At 40.0% G+C, this 18,825-nt stretch overlaps 1 protein-coding gene across 1 annotated transcript in view; it reads left to right on the top strand.

Moving 5' to 3' along the window:
• Positions 1-987: 987 nt before the first annotated feature.
• DGKK (diacylglycerol kinase kappa) overlaps positions 988-18,825 on the top strand; it is a 185,903-nt gene continuing 168,065 nt past the window's right edge. Inside the window, exons 1-2 of the mRNA XM_077147019.1 lie at positions 988-1,431; positions 1,731-2,073. Of these exons, the coding sequence (XP_077003134.1) occupies positions 988-1,431; positions 1,731-2,073 (787 nt within the window). The remainder of the gene's footprint in view (positions 1,432-1,730; positions 2,074-18,825) is intronic.

The raw sequence follows: 18,825 nt of genomic DNA on the forward strand, positions 1-18,825 counted from the left end.
TAGTCTCCCATGGCAAAGGCGAGCCAAACAGAAATCCGTTCATATCTGCGGAGACCAGAGCAGCCGGGCTCCTCAACGCACACCTCGTCGCCGCCGACGAAGCACTCTTGCTTTGCTCTCAGGGCTACATCTGCAAGCTGAGGAAAGCCAGGGCTTCCGCCCTCGCTCATCACACACCTTTTCCGAAGCACCCCAAATCCTGTACCCAAAGGCAAACCGCTCAAATCTGACAAAGCTCAGAAATGCAATAACAGAGGGGAGCAAATTTTACTTCAATCCATAGGCGGTGGAAAGTCGCCCTACCCCAGCCACGCAAACACACACACACACACACACACACACACACACACACACACACACTGACACCGTGCTGCTTAATTTCGTATCCTCTGTTAGATAAAAAGGATTACCTGCCCACAGAGGCTTCGAGATGCAGGGGCAAGATGTTGGTCCGAGGCTAGTCTCACCTGCTGCTGAGGTGAAAGGACAGACACAGGATGGAAGCTGTTTTGAGCAGCAGCTCACAGCAGAATGGTTAGGGGGATTGCAAAGACCCTCAAGTCCGCCACTGGCTTTTTTTTCCCCATGCATGTCAATAAAGGGTTAAGAACGGTCCGGCTCCAAATCCCCCCAGGCAGCTCCACTCCCCCTCCCTGTTTTTGCCTCCCCTGCTCCCCTCCTGCACGTCGCTAGGAGGTCATCAAGCGCTCTGCCCAGTCCGCATCCGCAAACTCCTCGGCTTCCCGCCCATCCGGCCAGTGGCTGCCCACGAAGAGGTGTGCGCTCACCGAGGGGCGTGTTCCAGCCTAGGCAGACGCTGAGCGCCCCCCGTTAGATCTCAGAGCAGAGCCAGCCATGGAGTGCGGCGGAAGAAAGTTTGGCACCCTGCAAGGGTTTGTCGGGCAGGAGTGGGCGGGGAGTCCGAGGGTACTTTAGCCCTCCGAGCCCAGGGGCGCAGGCTGCCCAGACTTTAGGCGGTGTGCGGCCATGGACTGCGGATCTGTGGCGGCCCAGGGCACTGCCCCACCTAAGGATGAAGAGCAACCGGCGGAGTCCCCAGAGCCGCCGCCGCCGCCGCCGCAGCCTCCTCCACTGCCCCCCACGCCTTCTCCAGAACTGGTACAACAGCCCTGTCCCGACTCGGTTCCAGGATCCCATCCGGAGGCGATCCCAGAACCAGCCACAGAACCGACCCCAGAACAAGATACAGGACCAGCCCCAAAGCCGGCTCTAGAGCCGACCCCAGAACCAGCCACAGAACCCGCCCCAGAAGCAGCCACAGAGTCCTACCCTGAGCCCGCTCCAGAGTCCTGTCCGGAGCAGAGCGTAGCACCTTGTCTATTGCAGTGCCCAGCGGTCTCTCGAGAGAGCACTCTAAAGACCTCGAGATCGCCATCGCTCCGAACGCCGGTGCTGTTGTCCAGTATAGAGGTAAGGAAAAGACTCCGGGGGCAGGGGAAATAAGCAGGGTGAAGCCGGAAGGCTCTCCAGCTCTCAGGAAGCAGGGTACCTCTTGCATCCCGCTTTGCTGCCACTGGCTGGCAAAGATGCTGTGAAAGATGTAGGGATGGCGGAGCCCGAGTAGTGGAAAGCGGTTGGGAGGAGAGAAGCAACATGTGGAAGTGAGTGGAGTGTCTGGGGCTAGAAAGGGGGTGACAGCACGTGTTGGGAGTAAGAGCAGTTTTCCCCTTGGGAAGGGGTGATAGTGTGATGAGAGCCTATTTCTTGAGAAAGAGAAAGAAAATGCCCCCAGGGAGTACCTGATATCTGGAGAGGTGTTTGGGGCTGGCCCGGGGTATTCAAGGGATGGGATTGAGCAAGGGCGATGGAATACACCTCTTAGCCTTAGTCATTGCCGCAGAGGCCCAGGCTGCGGAGCTGCGGCCTCCTGCCTGGACCTCTCCCTGTCACTGGAGGACGGAGCACCTCAGCTGGGGCGCAACTGCTCCAGGGAGGTGTTGGGAGCCTCTGCGAGCTGCTGGGCACTGGTACCTGGATGCCGGGATGCGGCTGAGGGGATGGGCGGCGTCCAAGAGCACTGCAGGGGAAAAGCAGGGTCCGTGCGGGAGGAGGGTGAGAACATGCATGTGTCAAAGCCATCATTCCATCTGTCTGCAGGAATTCCTCGCAGGTTAAGTGCAAACGCAATGATACAGTGATGGGTCCAGCCCCAAACGGGCGGCTGGTATCCCGCAACGGTACCAGCCTGGAACGGTACAGGAGTCCTGGTTTAGACATACGAAAGTAAGACTTTGGGATTTGAGGGTGCGTGGATGGGAACCTTCATCTCTACCTGTCTACGCTGATGCCTTCTAAAATATTGCGCTTCGCCCAGCGTCCACTAGTGGAGGAATTTCGGGGCCCGCCCAAGGGGGGAGGAAGGAAAAAAAAGGCTTTCAGTGTCTGCCTGGGACCCTTGGAACCCCCGTCTGCTCTTCAGCGGGAGTCTGTCTTACTTGCTTTCTTGGTTCTCCCCCTACTCTTCTTTTCCCCTAAACTTTGTTCCAAAAAGCTGTGCAAATCGTGCCGACGCCTATGTACACCTCAATTTAGCTTCCCCTGAGGGGAAAAAGCACAGAGAAAAGAAAAAAAAACACAGCTCAACACACCAACAATGCCCATTCTTCCTGCTGCGTGCCTGGCAGGGTGCAGGGACGCTGCTCTGGACAGCACACCTGCAGAATGTAGGCACCAATGGGGGGGAGGGGCGTGGCTCAGAGGTTGGTTGGCGCAGGGAGATAGAAGTGCTAGTTGCTCCCCGAATTAGGAATAAGGAAGTTCGAATTTGCAAAGTAATGCAATGAGAAACGACCAGAAAAAAAGGAAAGATAAAGCAGAACATTTCACAGCGGGGGGGAAAAAAAGTGGGGGGAGGGGTCAGGAGGTTTAACAATAAATAATAGGACGGCAGAGGAGTCTGACAATTTTTTAAAAAATCCAACACTCCTGCTTTCAGCAAGGAATGGGTCTTTCCCCCTTCTTCTAGTGTTCTTCCCTACAGTAATCTGAAGAAGGGCAGAGCAGCTAAACAGGGGAGGTCTGGGGGAGATCTTTTTGGAAGGGTTTGCAAAAAGCTCCTAGGAGCCAGAAGTGCAGGGCACCTGGGGACTTAATTACCAAGATGCTCAAGGAATGCATTTCCTCTCTGGCCTTGGGAAGACTGACCTGAAGCCAAAAACCTTGGGATGAGCTCTCTGACAGTGAGAAAGCATCTCCCATCAGTTTGACAGAAAAATGTCAGGGGGAGTCAGGTTAACTTCCTTTACATCGTGTCCACTCATTTGTACTGGCTGGCTGACCCACCGACACGTAGCAGCACTGGCAAGACACCAGAGTGTGGAGGGGAATGACTTTGCCCTTGGTAAAGCCATTCATTTGTTGAGCTGCTAATGTGTAGAATAAGATTAAGAACCTTGGCCACCCCCTGAGGTCCATGTAAATGAACTAATCAATGACTCACAAGGGTTTTAAAGGATGCAAAGGATTTGAATAAATGCTCAAGTTGCTGTGAACCAAGCCCTCTTCAACACCCTGAATGTCACTATGTAACTGCCCTTTGGTGCAGATGGGAACATCTAATCTTCAATGATAGGGCCATTCTCTTCTGCTGCTTCTTCAAGCAAACATCACCCATAACCAACTGACTGGCGTCTTTTGAGGTAAAGGGGTTGCCAGCTAAGCTGGGTTGGCAATGTTTTCAAACACTGCCTCCTTGAGGCAAGCATGGGGAAAAACAAACAAATACACACACACATACAAAATCTCAGGGCAACACAACAAAATACAGTTCTCACCATACAATGAAATCTACCGCAGTAGGGCACAATCAGTGTCAGTAGCATGAAATTAGCCTGATAATTCTAAGGATTAAATGAGCAGAACCAAGTGTTTGAATGTGACTTCAGGTTTTTCCCAGAAAATTTTGATGACTGATATTGCAGTAAAAATCCACATATTTCTGCCTGTATTCCAAACTCTTGGGATTTCAGTGAGGTTTCAAAACCTGTTGGTTGCAATTCAATGCTAAACACTGGGGCATTGAATTGAGGGGTAAAGATTGAGGAAAAGGGCCCACGTTTTCTTTCCAAATAGCTACCAGAGTAACCCAGTCTATGAACCAAACCTTTCTATTTCCTTTCTAAAGTGTTTGGATTTCCACGAAATTAACCATTGTCTCCCCACTGGTGGCAGAAAGTGTAAATTAGGATGTTTAAATTGGTTCTTTAGCAATGCTATAACTTTCTTGGGGGGAGTGGGACTAATATAAAATGGACTGTATTTGTTTCTCTCCTCTCAGCTGTGGTTGAAGAAAGAAAGTTTATTTATTTATTCACTGGGCTTTGACCAGCCATGAAATGATAATCACACTATCTGAGTGATTAATGAAAATCTGGGAAGAAACACACTTCTGTGGCTTTTATTTGCAGGATGGGATAGGGAGGAGAGGGGGTTTTGTGTACCTCTCCTGGTGACTACACAATAATTCCCATTACCCCTTAAACCATAATAGAAACTTTCCCTAGTATTTTTGCATACATTTTCTTGCAAAGTAGCAAGCACTTGTTTTTATGATATCTGGTGATTATTGCCTGTATATTTTATTGTCTTCCTTATCTATGAATTAGGTAGGGGCTCTCTCTCCCAGTGCAGCCATCCCTGTTTGGCTCAAGAAACACTTGCTGATGCTTGAAACTTATCAATTACATTTTCAGCAACATGGAGGCTACTGAATAAATAGAAATACATTCTCATTGGTTTCGGGGTCCATTGGAACTGCAGAGTGAGAAGTAAATGTTTATTTAAATAGCCTGAAATACAGCGCCTTTAGGAAAATGCAGTCAATCTTTCCATTTTCAGAATGGGTGTTGTAAAAATAACTAGGGAGCATATTATTAACAACTTAAAAAAATAGCTTGGTAATTGTCCTTATCCCATGCAGTCCTGGCATCAGCAGAACAATGATGATATTGCTGGTTTCAAGAATAATAAATTCTTTTTCTAAATGAATAAAATATCCTCAGTGACTGTAAACATGATTGGGATTGTAGATTCTACTGTTGAAGATCAGGATAATAGTCTTTTCTTTCCTCTTAGGTTCTTTCCCACCCTCTTCACCAGGTTTTGATGACACCATCTGATTTATTTTGTATATTCTGAGTGCTCCTGAGCATTTGCTGCATTATGTTCAAGAAAGGATAATGAGGCATATGGTCAGCGATCTTTCTTCTCTGGGAGTATAATTCTTACATGTTAATTGAAATCTCTGACTGGGGCTTCTGCAGATCTGCAAACCAAAAGGAAAGGCTGAGCCATTACCCAACGTGCTTACATGGAAAAGAAACAAATCCATAGAGACTAGGAAACCTTTCAGGGACATTATAGTAAGGATTATATAATCCCTTCTGCTAGTATGGCATTTTACAGTTCATAGAATGGTTTCCTCTGCATTCCTAGCTCTTTTGTTCCCCTGACCAACACAAGAGTGTGGAGAAGGGCAAAAATAAAACTTGACAGCTAACAGGCTATAGTTATTAATTTATCTATTATGGACTTTTTGAATAACCAACAGTTGGTTTTCTGTGACAGGTAGGATCCTTGTTTGTCTAAGAAAAATCTTTTAGCTGACATTTCATCAGCTCTGATTTTACCCAAAGCAGTAATTGTTGGTCCAATTCTGATGTTCGTAGATGGAGGCCAACAAGAAAGAAGAGGCACAAGACTTTGAAACCATTACTCCCAAAGAAGATGTTTTTCAAGAAAGGAAATAAGTAGATATCCTGTTAAAGATAGCATGCAAAACCTTTTAAATCCCACTGACAGTAACTCCCTCTGTGGAAATATTAACTTTAAGGATTAATAAAAGAGAGCAGTGTTTCTAACAGGAGATCCCCCACCAAAGTCAATAAATTTTACTATGAAAACAGAAAAATAAATTTGATAATTTAAAAACAGAAAGGAAAGGGGCAGCGACCATAATGTTACCAAGGATAATGAACTTTATACCTCATCTGGAAATTATTTTTTAAAAAAAGAGAAAAGAAATGCTAAAGGGAGATGTTCTTTATCCTCACAAAAAACCCATGAAGCTTTTATTTCCAAGTCAATTTCTAAATGATAAAAAGAGAAATCATCTTAACTAAACAATATTTCTAATGTTAAAAAGTCCATGACTGCTAGAGACCTGGGTTCGATTCCCAGAGCCTGCCCATGCCAAAAAAAAAAAGGTCCATGACTTTATAAACTTTATTTGTACCCCATGGCCCATGCCAATTTCTTACCAAATTGAGACCAAAAATAAACAGTCCAAAGGGGAAGGTCAAGCAATTTCAACTCACCCCCCTAAGATCATTTCTTCCAATGTTAGGTAATGTCAGGAATAAGCACATCTAAAGAGACAGAAAGTGGATTAGTGATTACCAGAACTGAGATTGGAGAGTGAGAGCTAAAGGGTGTGGGGTTCCCTTTGAAGTGATGAAAACGTTCTGGAATTAAATATTGTTGATGGTTGCTTAACCTTGTGAATATAATAAAAGCCACTGAATTGTCCACTTTAAAGTAACGAAATTTGTAGTGTTTTATTAATTATATCTCAGTTTAAAAAGATAAATAAAGACCTTTCCACCAGTGTCAAGATAATGAACCTATGCCCCTCCCACCAATAAAAAATTAATTAAATAAATACAGAAAAAAGAAAATAAAAAAGGAACCAAAAGAAAGGAAGATTCTCTTAAGGTCAGGCTCTCCAACCTCAACAAGGAAAATAACTTCTATTCATCACCAAAAAAGGGAAACCTTTTTAAGAGCAGATACTTTCAAAAATCATCAAAGACAATGGCTCTTACTCATCCCCTCCCCCTTCAGATACATACAAACATTTTAATTTAAAAAAAGAAAGATATATTAAAGGCTAGGCCCCCAATCTTAACAAATCTCATGAATTTTTAATTCCTAGAAAGGGGGAAGAAGGGAAAAGAAAGAAATTGCCTTCAAGAGGAGATGCCTTACCTTCACTGAAACACATGAGCCTTTTTCTCAAAATATAATTTTTTAAAGTTTAAAAGAAAAAATAACAATGGCAAGGCATGTATGTTGGTGGTACAGGTAATAGAAACGAAATGAGAGAAAAATCCCCTTAAAGTGTTCTAACTTCGCCAAGATCCATGAACCTTTCTGTTAAAACATGAACAAGGGTGGACTACAGTGGCTCAGTGGCAGAGTTCTCACCTGCCATGCTGGAGACCCGGGTGCGATTCCTAGTTCCTGCCCATGCAAAAAAAAAAAATAAAATAACCCCCGCAAAAAAAAAAAAAAATGAACCAAAACAAATGCAAATACACTTTTCTTAGAAGAAGAATAATAAAAGGAAGTCCTTTTAATGGGTGGTAACCCCAAATTCACCAAAACCCAAAAGCTTTATTCTTAAAACAGGAAATAAAAAACAAATTGAAGGATATAAAAGAAAGTGTAGAGGAGAAATAGGATTAAAAGCTAAAGTCTTAGGGAAGGTAACTCCAACCTCAACAAAGCCCACAAACCTGTTTTTGTTCTCAAAACAAGTGAACACATTTAAGATCAAGAGAAAAAAGGAAGAAAATAGGGTATTCTAAGAGAGAAAAGCTCCTTTTTTACGGAAAGAATGTGTCCCCCAAACTCACTAATGTCCCTGAACATTTTTCTCCCAACAAATGAAGGAAGGAAAGAAATTAGGAGATCATTTTTGAGAGGCTAAAATAAATCCTCCTAAGGCAACATGCACCAACATTCTGTTGAAGGCAATGCATATTATTCCCGATGATACCCCTCCATCCCATCCCTTACAAAATAGAGAAAACAATGAAATCTCATTCTAAAACTTCCCAATCTCACCCAGACCCAGGGGCCTTATTTATCTTCTAGCCTCAAGTATTTATTTAAAAAAAGAAAGAAAAGAAAAAAAATTATTTTAAGGAGAGATGTTCCAATTTCATTTCTTCCAAATAAATTATTTCTTTAAAGAAAGTCCTTTTAGGGAGGGCTTTTCAACCTCATTAGAACAGTGGCCCTTATAGATCATTTCCACAAAGCCTACGTTTAAAGGGGAAGTCCTCCAAACCTAAGGAGAAGGGCTCCCTCAACCCTATAAAGGCAAAGAATCATTTACTGCAGAGATAAATTTTTAAGAAAAATCCTTCCATCATGAGAGGAGATATCTTTAACTCTACTAAAATCAATAGTTCTATTCCTTTCCACCTCCCAGATAGAAAAAAAAAATTGAGGAAAGAGAAATCCTCCTAACCTAAGGTAAGTTGACCATAATCTCAGCAATACCACTGAAATTTATTTCCACAAAGAGACTTTCAAAAGAGAAAAAAGTCCATCTTCGAGAACACCTTCCATATACAAATGGCTGTTTGATTTCACATTTATTTACTGTACTGTTTTGGACAACGAAATTTCATTTGTTCAACTAGATTGTGTGCCTCGGCTTGGAAGAGACCTTAAACAAAAGCCACTTTCTTCTCACTGTTAAATTCCCAAAAGGAAAATCTAAATTTCTGTGATTCTTGAGTCACTTCTAGCCATATGCAAAAAATTCATCCGTGGCCTTGTCTCTTTAACACAAAGTTACTGTTTCATGCCCTTCTTGCTTATCTTATCATGCCTATCCTACCCCAAAGGAAATAATATGTGTGAGGAAATAGAAACAATTAGAAGGAGTTAGAACAGTCAATTGATCCAGTTTTCATTAACCAAGTGTGGTAGAAAATTGGAAGAGTTCAAAAACTATATACAATCCAACCAAAGTTGAATCAGCAATTTAAATTTAACTATAATGAATTCTTTTTTTCAAAAGAAATTAGCTTATTAAACAGGTAATCATACATTTAATAAGAGAAGCAAGAACATATGATCACCCAAAGGAGGTTAATGTTAGCTTTATTCATAAGAACTCCAAATTGAAAATGGCTTATATGTCAAATAGTGTAAAAACAACTGTGATATATCCACAAAATAAAATAATACCAAGCAATAAAATAGAAAAAGAAATGATAGAATTTTAAATATGGAGTGTGTGTGTGTGTGTATATATATATATATATATGATTATGCATATGTGGTGTATCTGTTTAGAATTATATATAATGCATCATTGAATAAGACCTTCATCTTCAGTCTTGTCTGTAGCACTTAGAGATTTTCACCTTTCAAATCATTGCAGACACTGTTTAAGCCTCATACTTTAAACAGCCTGAAGAAAGAGTACTGTCTCCTGAGGACAGGAATTCCCTGCCCCTTGTTTTCCTTATTGCACAGGGCTAGTCACACAAGGCTCCTAATACACACTGTGGGATTCTGAGAGGTAGGTTGAATCCTCACACTCAGAGTTTTGCTGGGGTCTTCTGAAATAAGAGGCCAAAACTGAGCCTTGCTCTTTGCTCCAGAAATGGGAGGGGGATGGAACCATAGCTTGTGGGGGTCAAAGCCCTAGAAGAAGGTTCAGAATCCTGGATGGTTCATTCATTTGCCTTCTCTTGCCCCTTACATCTCTATCTGTTTTTTTCTGAGATTTTGTAGCTTAAGGCTGGAAATAAAAGATAAGTGCTGAGTAAAATGTGTTAATCTTGACTGTGAGTAGAAAGACTAGAGACCAGGAAGTTTTCATTGACTTTAGGTTCTGTCAATTGAGTCAATATTTCCATAAAGTAGTCACCAGCATCACAGCGTCATCCTCTGAACACCCACTCTAACAGTAGCCTCTGAATTCTTCTGAGTCAATTTATACTACCTTTCACTTACAGGCCTTCCCTTGAATTCTCCCCATCCCTATTCCACAGTACTAAACAACCTCAACAGTTTCTGAGATTTCTCAGAGTCCCGATTTCTCTCTCATCTCAGAGATTAAAGGAAATTGCTTCAAGTCTTGAAGGTCCTAGAGAAATTGAGATGACCCTCTGTAAAGATACTGGCTTGTATTTAGCTTGAGGAACCCTCGGTTTGAAATTATTCTTTCCAAGCAGTCCACCGAGGACAGAAAGTCAAAATATTTAGCAACAGATATGGTATGGACTCTGCCCAACCAAAATGGATGCTGCTCATAATGGCATTTGAGCTGGGTCCTAGAGGACCCAATACCAGATATTACCACTTTAGATGCAGGGAAGCTGGTTGGAGGTGTTTCACAGCATTAGCTTCTTATTATTATAAATTGTTATTCTTATTTGAATATTTTAATAATTGGTATTACTAAATGGTGCACACTGGCCAAGTATTACCCTTGAATCTACCCCATTGGAAGAGAACCTTAGAATTTCCTTTCTATGGTATGGCCTAGTTACTAGACCTGTGCCATCAGCTAGCTACCAGTTGGCTCTCTGCCTGGTTTTAATAAAATTTAGCTCAGGTAGAGGTATCCAACACATTTAAACTTTAAAGTTTATCTGTCTCATATTCAGGAGGGTTTTTCCAATTGCTGCAACTGAAAAGAGTTTTCCTCTTCGTTTCTTGACTTATCCCCATGATACTTTCTTTCTCCATCTCCCGTATACTGATTCCCAAAAGCTTAGATACAGGTAGGCAGTCCATATGAATACCATGATAAAAAGCTGTTAGGGTAAATAAAGCTAAAGAAGACTCTAAGACCTGTAGAGAAGGTTGTTAAGAGTGATACTTTTAAATTTTGTTTAGTTCCTCATCTGGCAATGATACTGGCCCCATTGGACTCGACTGGCTCATTCCCCTCCATATTAGAACCTGGTTAGTACCACCACCTTTTTCCCTCGGGGGAGGCTACTCAACAAAATAGTAGGCAATTACGTATCTGAATGTTAATTCCATATAGCTTTCTCATAGGCCACAGGCAAGTTGGTGCTTATCAAAAAGACAAGCTAAAATAGATTGTATTGCCAAGGAAATGATGGACTTTTGAGAGACTGAAGTGGTGGTGAGGTGGGAAATGAAGAGAGCTAGGAAAAAGATAAAGATAAGGTGTAGAGAGAAGATTCTACAACTATCAGGAAGAGAGATTGCTACAGCTAGGAGCAGTACCTGGAACAATAGTAGAAGCTGAATCACAGATGGGCTGCATAGGTGGATAGATATTATTTGAGGCATCATCTCATACCAAACATTAGGAACTCTGGAGTGATCTATTAAAGGAAAAAGAAAAGAATAAGGAAGCTGAGAAAAGAGCTGTATGTAAAAATTAGAAGGGCTCCACCTTCCAGTTGAAATGCTGGACTGGGCAGAATCTCGTGATACCCAGATTTTACAGAAGAACCTTTACAAAACATGGAGCCCAAGCTAACCTTACCTCCTGGGGAGTTTAAAAAAACTTGCTTACAAGTTCAAGAAGCCTATCACTTTTATGATGATTTTACTTGAGGTTCATATTAAGCTAATTAATATAGCAACTGATAATTTAGAACTCTGTTCAAAAAAACTTCGACTTTTCATTAAATATTTGAACATTAAAGCTGTAGAGCAGTTTGTCAAAACATTTGAATCCATTAAACGAATGAATCAAGAAAGCAAGCTTTCCAGCCATCAAAAATGTCTATCTTTGTGTTCCATCATGAAAAGATGGAAAAACTCTCAATAAGTTCAGAGCTGATGAAGGATTGTGGAAAGGCAAAGTAAGGCTTAACCAGGAATTTCTTTTTTAACATTTTTTTTACTATGAAATATATATACAAAAAAGCAATAAAATTTCAAGGACATTTTAACAAGTAGTTATAAAACAGATTTTAAAGTTTGGTATGGGTTACAGTTCAATGATTTTTTATTTTTTCTTCTGTCTGCTGCAAGATACTGGAGAAACAAACAAAATATCAATATAATGATTCAGTCATACCCATTTGTTAAATCCCATCTTCTCTGTTATACTCCTCCTCTTTAAATAACATATATACATAGGAGCAATAAATTTCAAAGTACATCTCAACAATTATATGTAAGTAGATTTCAGAGTTTGTTATAGGTTACAATTCCACAACTTTAGTTTTTATTTCTAGCTGCTCTAAGGCACTGGAGACCAAAAGAAATGTCAGTATGATGATTCAGTATTCATACTCATCTGTTAAACCCAACCTTTTCTGTATAACTCCACCATCACCTTTGATCTTTCTTCCACTCTTGAGGGGCATTTGGGCCATGCCCATTCTAACTACCTACCCTTCATGTTGGAAGGGGTTGTCTATCATATGGGATAGGGGGATGGAACTACTTGATGTTCTGGAAAAGCTGGCCCTTGTGCATTTCAGGACTTATCTGGTCCAGGGACCCATCTGGAGGTTGTAGGTTTTGGAGAGTTTCCCTAGTGCATGGAACCTTTGCACAATCTTATGATGCCCTAAGTGTTCTTTAGGATTGGCAGGAATGGTTTTAGTTGGGGTATGGCAAGTTATGATAGGTAGCAGTGTCTAACTGAAGCATGTGTAAGGTGACCTCCAGTGTAGCCTCTTGTCTCTATTTGGACTCTCTCAGACACTGATGCCTCATTTGCTACACTTCTTTTCCCCTTTTTTGGTCAGGATGGCATTGTTGTTCCCACCGTGCTAGGGCCAGGCTCATCCCTGGGGGTCATCTCCCTCGCTGTCAGGAAGACATTTTTCCAGAAATTTCTAAAATTAAATCTCACTGATGAGAAGCAATATAGTAAGAAAACAATGAAGAAAACTACTAAATGGGTGCTTTAATTCTAGGTTAAGCCAAAGTGAAGTCAAAACAAAAAAAAAGTACCCTGGAGATCTTGTCACCAAGTTGAGTAAATTAAAGCAGAGGAGACCATGGCAATGCTAAAATTATCATTTTAATTGTCCTATCAAGCAGAATAAGTTGGTTGATGCTGGAAGTGAGGAAGGAAAAAAGGTACAGCAATACCCAGATTCTGAGTAAGAGAAAAGTTACATTCTGCTCAAACCTAGCAAGATTAACTGAGGTTAGTGACAATACTGACTTGTTGATTTTCTTGAAGAATCTTGTTTTGTACCCTCATTTATTTTCCTTTTCAATTATCTGGTTTATGCTTACCTGTTTTAATAAAGCTGCATTTTAATCGTAAACAAAGACCACAGAGAAATACGTTCATATTTCTCTATTCACCACACCTGAATTTTTCCAGAATGATACTGATTTTAAATTCTTTTTACCAGTATTTGCTTAGCGAGAGTTTATCCTGCTTACAAGCAAAGGAAAAATAAACTCTTGGGTATTTATAAATTTAGCCATATAAATTATAGTAAAAATTTTCAAAGGTAATAATATGGCTAGGTTGTTCATAAATAGAAATATATAGTTATATTTTCTAAAGTGAATCAAAGCGACTAGTTGAATTAATCATGAAAAAGGTAACATAAATAGTTATATATGTAAGTGTTATATGTTTTATATATATATATACATATATATGTATATATATACATATATATAAAACATGTGTAAATTGTGAAGCCCTATATTGGCATAAGCTGACGTTATCATTAATATCAATTAGGAGCAACTGAAGGTCCATGAAGAAAACAAGTATTCTCTCACTATCTAAACTTTATATTAGAATATTTTCTCTAACAGCTTGCAAAATATTTTTACCCCAAACTTCCAAATTGAAAGTCAGTTACGATTAATCCACATATATGTGCTAGCTAAAAGTTTAAGTTTGCCTGACTCTGGGCAAGAGAATATAGAGTGCACCAAATCGTGCTCTCATTGTTCTCCTTTTGGCCTTTTGTAAATGTGGTATGCATTGTAATTATCACCCTCTCCCCCATTATTATGTGGGACTACTCAGGCAATTTTTCAATCTGTAAATGACCTCTTTTTAATTGATTGTTAATTTTCCCTTGATAAGTGTCATTTGTGTTAATTATGTACCTTTAACATATTATTTCATGGTTTATTTACATCTTTGTACTTGTCCCTTTCAGTATAAGAGGAAAATAGGATTTGTATCTAGCACAGTACAGCATCATTGTGAACTACACATGAACATATCTGCTAATTAGTTCAAGTGTTCAATAATTAGATAATTGGTGTTATAAATGCCTTACAGTATGATACATATTTGTATCTAAGAGTGTTTTAGTGATATTTGAGGAAATTGGTTAGAATTTGTAAATGAATGGGAATAAACTTTCTTTTCTAATTTAAAATAATGGGATAAAGAATTGCACTATTCAATCAAAACCACAATGAGATATCATCTCACCCCCACCAGAATGGCCATTATCAACAAAACAGAAAATGACAAGTGCTGGAGAGGATGCGGAGAAAGAGGCACACTTATCCACTGTTGGTGGGAATGTCAAATGGTGCAACCACTGTGGAAGGCAGTTTGGCGGTTCCTCAAAAAGCTGAATATAGAATTGCCATACGACTCAGCAATACCATTGCTGGGTATCTACTCAAAGGACTTAAGGGTAAAGACACAAACGGACATTTGCACACCAATGTTTATAGCAGCATTATTTACAATTGCAAAGAGATGGAAACAGCCAAAATGTCCATCAACAGACGAGTGGCTAAACAAACTGTGGTATATACATACGATGGAATATTATGCAGCTTTAAGACAGGATAAACTTATGAAGCATGTAATAACATGGATGGACCTAGAGAACATTATGCTGAGTGAGTCTAGCCAAAAACTAAAGGACAAATACTGTATGGTACCACTGATGTGAACTGACATTCGAGAATAAACTTGGAATATGTCATTGGTAACAGAGTCCAGCAGGAGTTAGAAACAGGGTAAGATAATGGGTAATTGGAGCTGAAGGGATACAGACTGTGCAACAGGACTAGATACAAAAACTCAAAAATGGACAGCACAATAATACCTAATTGTAAAGTAATCATGTTAAAACACTGAATGAAGCTGCATCTGAGCTATAGGTTTTTTGTTGTTGTTGTTGTTGTTTTTGTTTTTGTCTGTCTGGTTGTTTATTTGTTTGTTTGTTTGTTTTACTATTATTATTACTTTTATTTTTTTCTCTATGTTAACATTCTATATCTTTTTCTGTTGTGTTGCTAGTTCTTCTAAACCAATGCAAATGTACTAAGAAACGATGATCATGCATCTATGTGATGATGTTAAGAATTACTGATTGCATATGTAGAATGGTATGATTTCTAAATGTTGGGTTAATTTCTTTTTTTCCGTTAATTAATAAAAAAAAAGAATTGCACTATTCAAAATTCGCTATCCAACAAGTTTTCAGAAACAGATTAGATTCAGATGAAGGATTTCCCGATAGCAAATTCACTTTCGTATAAAAAGTTTGGGGGGTGGAGGGAGGAGTTGTTTGAGGTGAGTGGGAATGCTGTATCCTCCTCAAATCTAGATGGAAAACTGATATTAAATTAAACAGTGACAGTGAAAAGTATCAGGCAGAAATGAGGTTGTGCTTGAATTTACCAAGGCCTAGATACAGAACTAGTGTATAGGTTCATAAAAAAGGCCATTTTGATAGACTCATAAGGCATAAATTGAAATATTGTAGAAAATAAAGCAGACAGCATAAAGTGCTGCTGAAACGTTGAAAGCAATTGATAAAATTTTGTATAGCATCTGCCTGATGACATATAAATATTGGAGGACTGTTGATTAGTATAATAACATTACTGAAGCATTTATTTGACTGATGGGACATATAAATAAAAGCTATCTAACTTTCAATTTCTTTATATGCCAAATTCCAATTTAAACCATCAACAATAAAAATGGGAGAAAATAATTTGATTATCCAATGTCCTTTTTCTACTCTTTAGGCCTTCTTTGGCCTCACATTCTACCTTTGTGAAAGAATCTAGTCTGCTTTTTCTATGATATTTCTCTTATTTTATATCACAGTATCTTCTACGGTAAAAGAAGGAAATCATGATGGGGATCCAGTGGAAAATTTTATGTGTCTATTATGTTATAGGCCCATAGAATGTTCTGGAAAGAGCTTTTGGGGATCAGACAGTCCAGTGTTTCAAAAACCTTTTTAGCAGGAGAATCTTTTTATATTTTTTCAACAAAGTCTTCCATGAAAACCCAACATTTAACATAAATACAAGTAGTGCTTCAATATTCCTTTTTATGCTAAATAATTGTGTAGCCAACAGAGCTGTTGTTCTTTATTTTAGTCTAATAGGAAAGTGAGTTTGCACTCTATTACTGACTTCTTAGCAAGGAGGCCTAGTAATAAATATTGGTTAGTAAAAAGAAGCAAGACAGAGTGTCAAATATGGTCTTAAATATTCTAGAAAGTGGATAATCACTCTCGGAAACATGGCTGTTCTACATTTCTACAGAGTTCCTCTTCCCTTTCTTCCCTTGGAATGTGCTACAACTATCTTATAAAGTAGGTTGTCATAATGTGAACTGCATTTGTTTGTAGGAACAATGTTATAGTTTGGAGGCTGTAACAACACTTTTGTCTTTGTGGTTGAAGAAGTTTAGGGATGATTTGAATGACTTGAGCCTCTTATAGATGGAATCCAAAGAAGTTTGAGCTGATGCTTCATTTTATGTAGCAAGCTGAGGTGTTCCTAACCAGCCAATTGACCCTAGAGATGGTCTCTAGCATTGGTTGGTATTAATAAATGCTGAAAGTATTTGTGATCCTTCTCTCACTGATAGCATTTGGAAAAGAGAAAATACCCCAACATTTCCCTCCTTCATCTACTCTTGTCTTTTCTGTTTAGGCAAAGTAATTCTGACAGTGATCAGTCGTCATGTTAGGGCTTCCTAGACACAGTAAACAACAGATGTGTTTGATTGAAATGGTTATGTACCCCAGAAAGGCCATGTGGTTTTAATCCAATCTTGTGGGGGCAGACTTACTGTCAGTTGGAACCTTTTGATTAGGTTGTTTCCATGGAGATGGGACCCCACCTGTTCAAGGTGGGTCTTCATCCTTTACTGGAGTCCTTTAAGAGAGCTTATGGTAGTTAGATTCAGTTGTCAACTTGGCCAGGTGAAGGTACCTAGTTCTGTTGCTGTGGACAGGAGCCAATGGTACATGAACATCATCTGTTGCTTGTTACATCCGCAGTGGGTTAGGAGGTGTGCCTGCTGCAATGAATGATGTTTGATTTAATTGGCTGGTGCTTAAATGAGAGAGCTCAACATAGCACAGACCAATCAGCTCAGCAAACCTCACCTGAGAGCTCGCAGCTCAGCCCATGCCTGTGGAAATGCAGAAAGAAATCAACCCGGGGAAAGTTGTTGGAACCCAAAAGCCTGGAGAGAAGGCCAGCAGAGATCGTCCTGTGCCTTCTCACATAAGAAAGAACCTCAGTTGAAAGTTAGCTGCCTTTCCTATGAAGAACTAACAAAATAAATCCCCTTTCATTAAAAGTCAATCCGTCTATGGTGTGTGGCATTCCCACAGCTAGCAAACTAGAACAGATCTTATATAGAGAGAGAGCTGAGGAAGAAAATACCCCAGGAGAAGCCAGAAGGACCCAAAGGAGCTGAGAGAGCCATTTTGAAACCAACCCAGGAGAGAAGGGCCAGCAGAGCTCACCATGTGCCTTCTCATGTGACAGAGGAACCCTGGACACCATCAGCCTTTATTCAGTGAAGGTATCCTCCTGTTGATGCCTTAGTTTGGACATTTTTATGGCCTTAGGACTGTAAATTTGTAATGTCATTAATCCCCTTTGAAAAAGCCAACCCATTTCTGGTATATTGCATTCCAGCAGCTTTAGCAAACCGAAAATAACAGCACACTGCACACTTCATCAAAAGCTATTACACATCATCACCAATGCATTTGGAACTTAAAAAGGAAAACCATAGGAACATCTAATTATTTCACAAAGCATTTCCTAGGCCATAATAGGTATGCGGTGCATATTTGTTTAATGAACTCACCTACTAGTTGCTGGGGCTCTCTGTCCTCAGCAGCAACCACAAAATAAAGGAATAAAAGTTGCCAGGATTGTGGGATAGGAGTGAATTAGCTGCCCCAGAAGACTGCAGGCTTGTTATATTTTGGTAGTCCTGAATTTTTCTAATATTTTAATGTGTGTGTCTGTGAGGCACACCAGTATGAAACTTTCTCAAATAAACCGTACTCCCTAGTACCTCATAACCAGGGGTGACAATAGTGTAGACTCTTTCCTACATCAGAAGTCACTTCACTTTGGTTCTAGTCATAGTTTCAAATTGCATAGCTATGTAATATGGGGTGATTTGCTTAATCTTTCTATGGTTTACCTTTTGCATCTCTTATATGAAGTCAATAATGTGCCAGTGACTCAGCGTTCAGGAGTCTCTGCAGCAGGCCTTCACTGGTATCCCACCTGAGGTAGGTGCCCTTCTTTTGGGTAAGTGCTTCTCACTTATTTACATGGAGAGTATCAACTTGCATATGCCTGATCGTTTCATAAAGACAAGGCCTTCAGCACCTAGCATAGTGCCTGTCTCAATAAATGGTGGTTGCACTAACTTATAAGGATATCATAAAGGCTGAATGAGAAATTAGATTTTAAGAGCATATTTTAAAAATAAGAAATATGCAAATGCTAGCTTATTTTAATATCAATTATTTGCATGTCACGGCATTTGGTGTCTTTACTTTCTACGCATAGGTATGTGGGTAATTTTTTATATACTCACCCCTCAAAAAAGGATTCGAAATTGAACTACATTGCCAGTAGGTTACAGTAAGAAAAGCTGTTTCATATCCTCCCAGAGAGTTGTAGTTTTTTTTAGATCACCCAGTCACCTTACAGCTAGTAGCAGCCCTGGATTGATCATGTGATCTTGAACTACTAGGCTTCAGTAATAAATACAGTTAATTTTGATAAAAATGAGGATAATGAGTTATCTAGACCATTAGCTAAAAAAAATCAAAC

The sequence above is a fragment of the Tamandua tetradactyla genome, chromosome X (assembly GCF_023851605.1).
Source record: "Tamandua tetradactyla isolate mTamTet1 chromosome X, mTamTet1.pri, whole genome shotgun sequence".
Taxonomy (NCBI): Eukaryota; Metazoa; Chordata; class Mammalia; order Pilosa; family Myrmecophagidae; genus Tamandua; species Tamandua tetradactyla.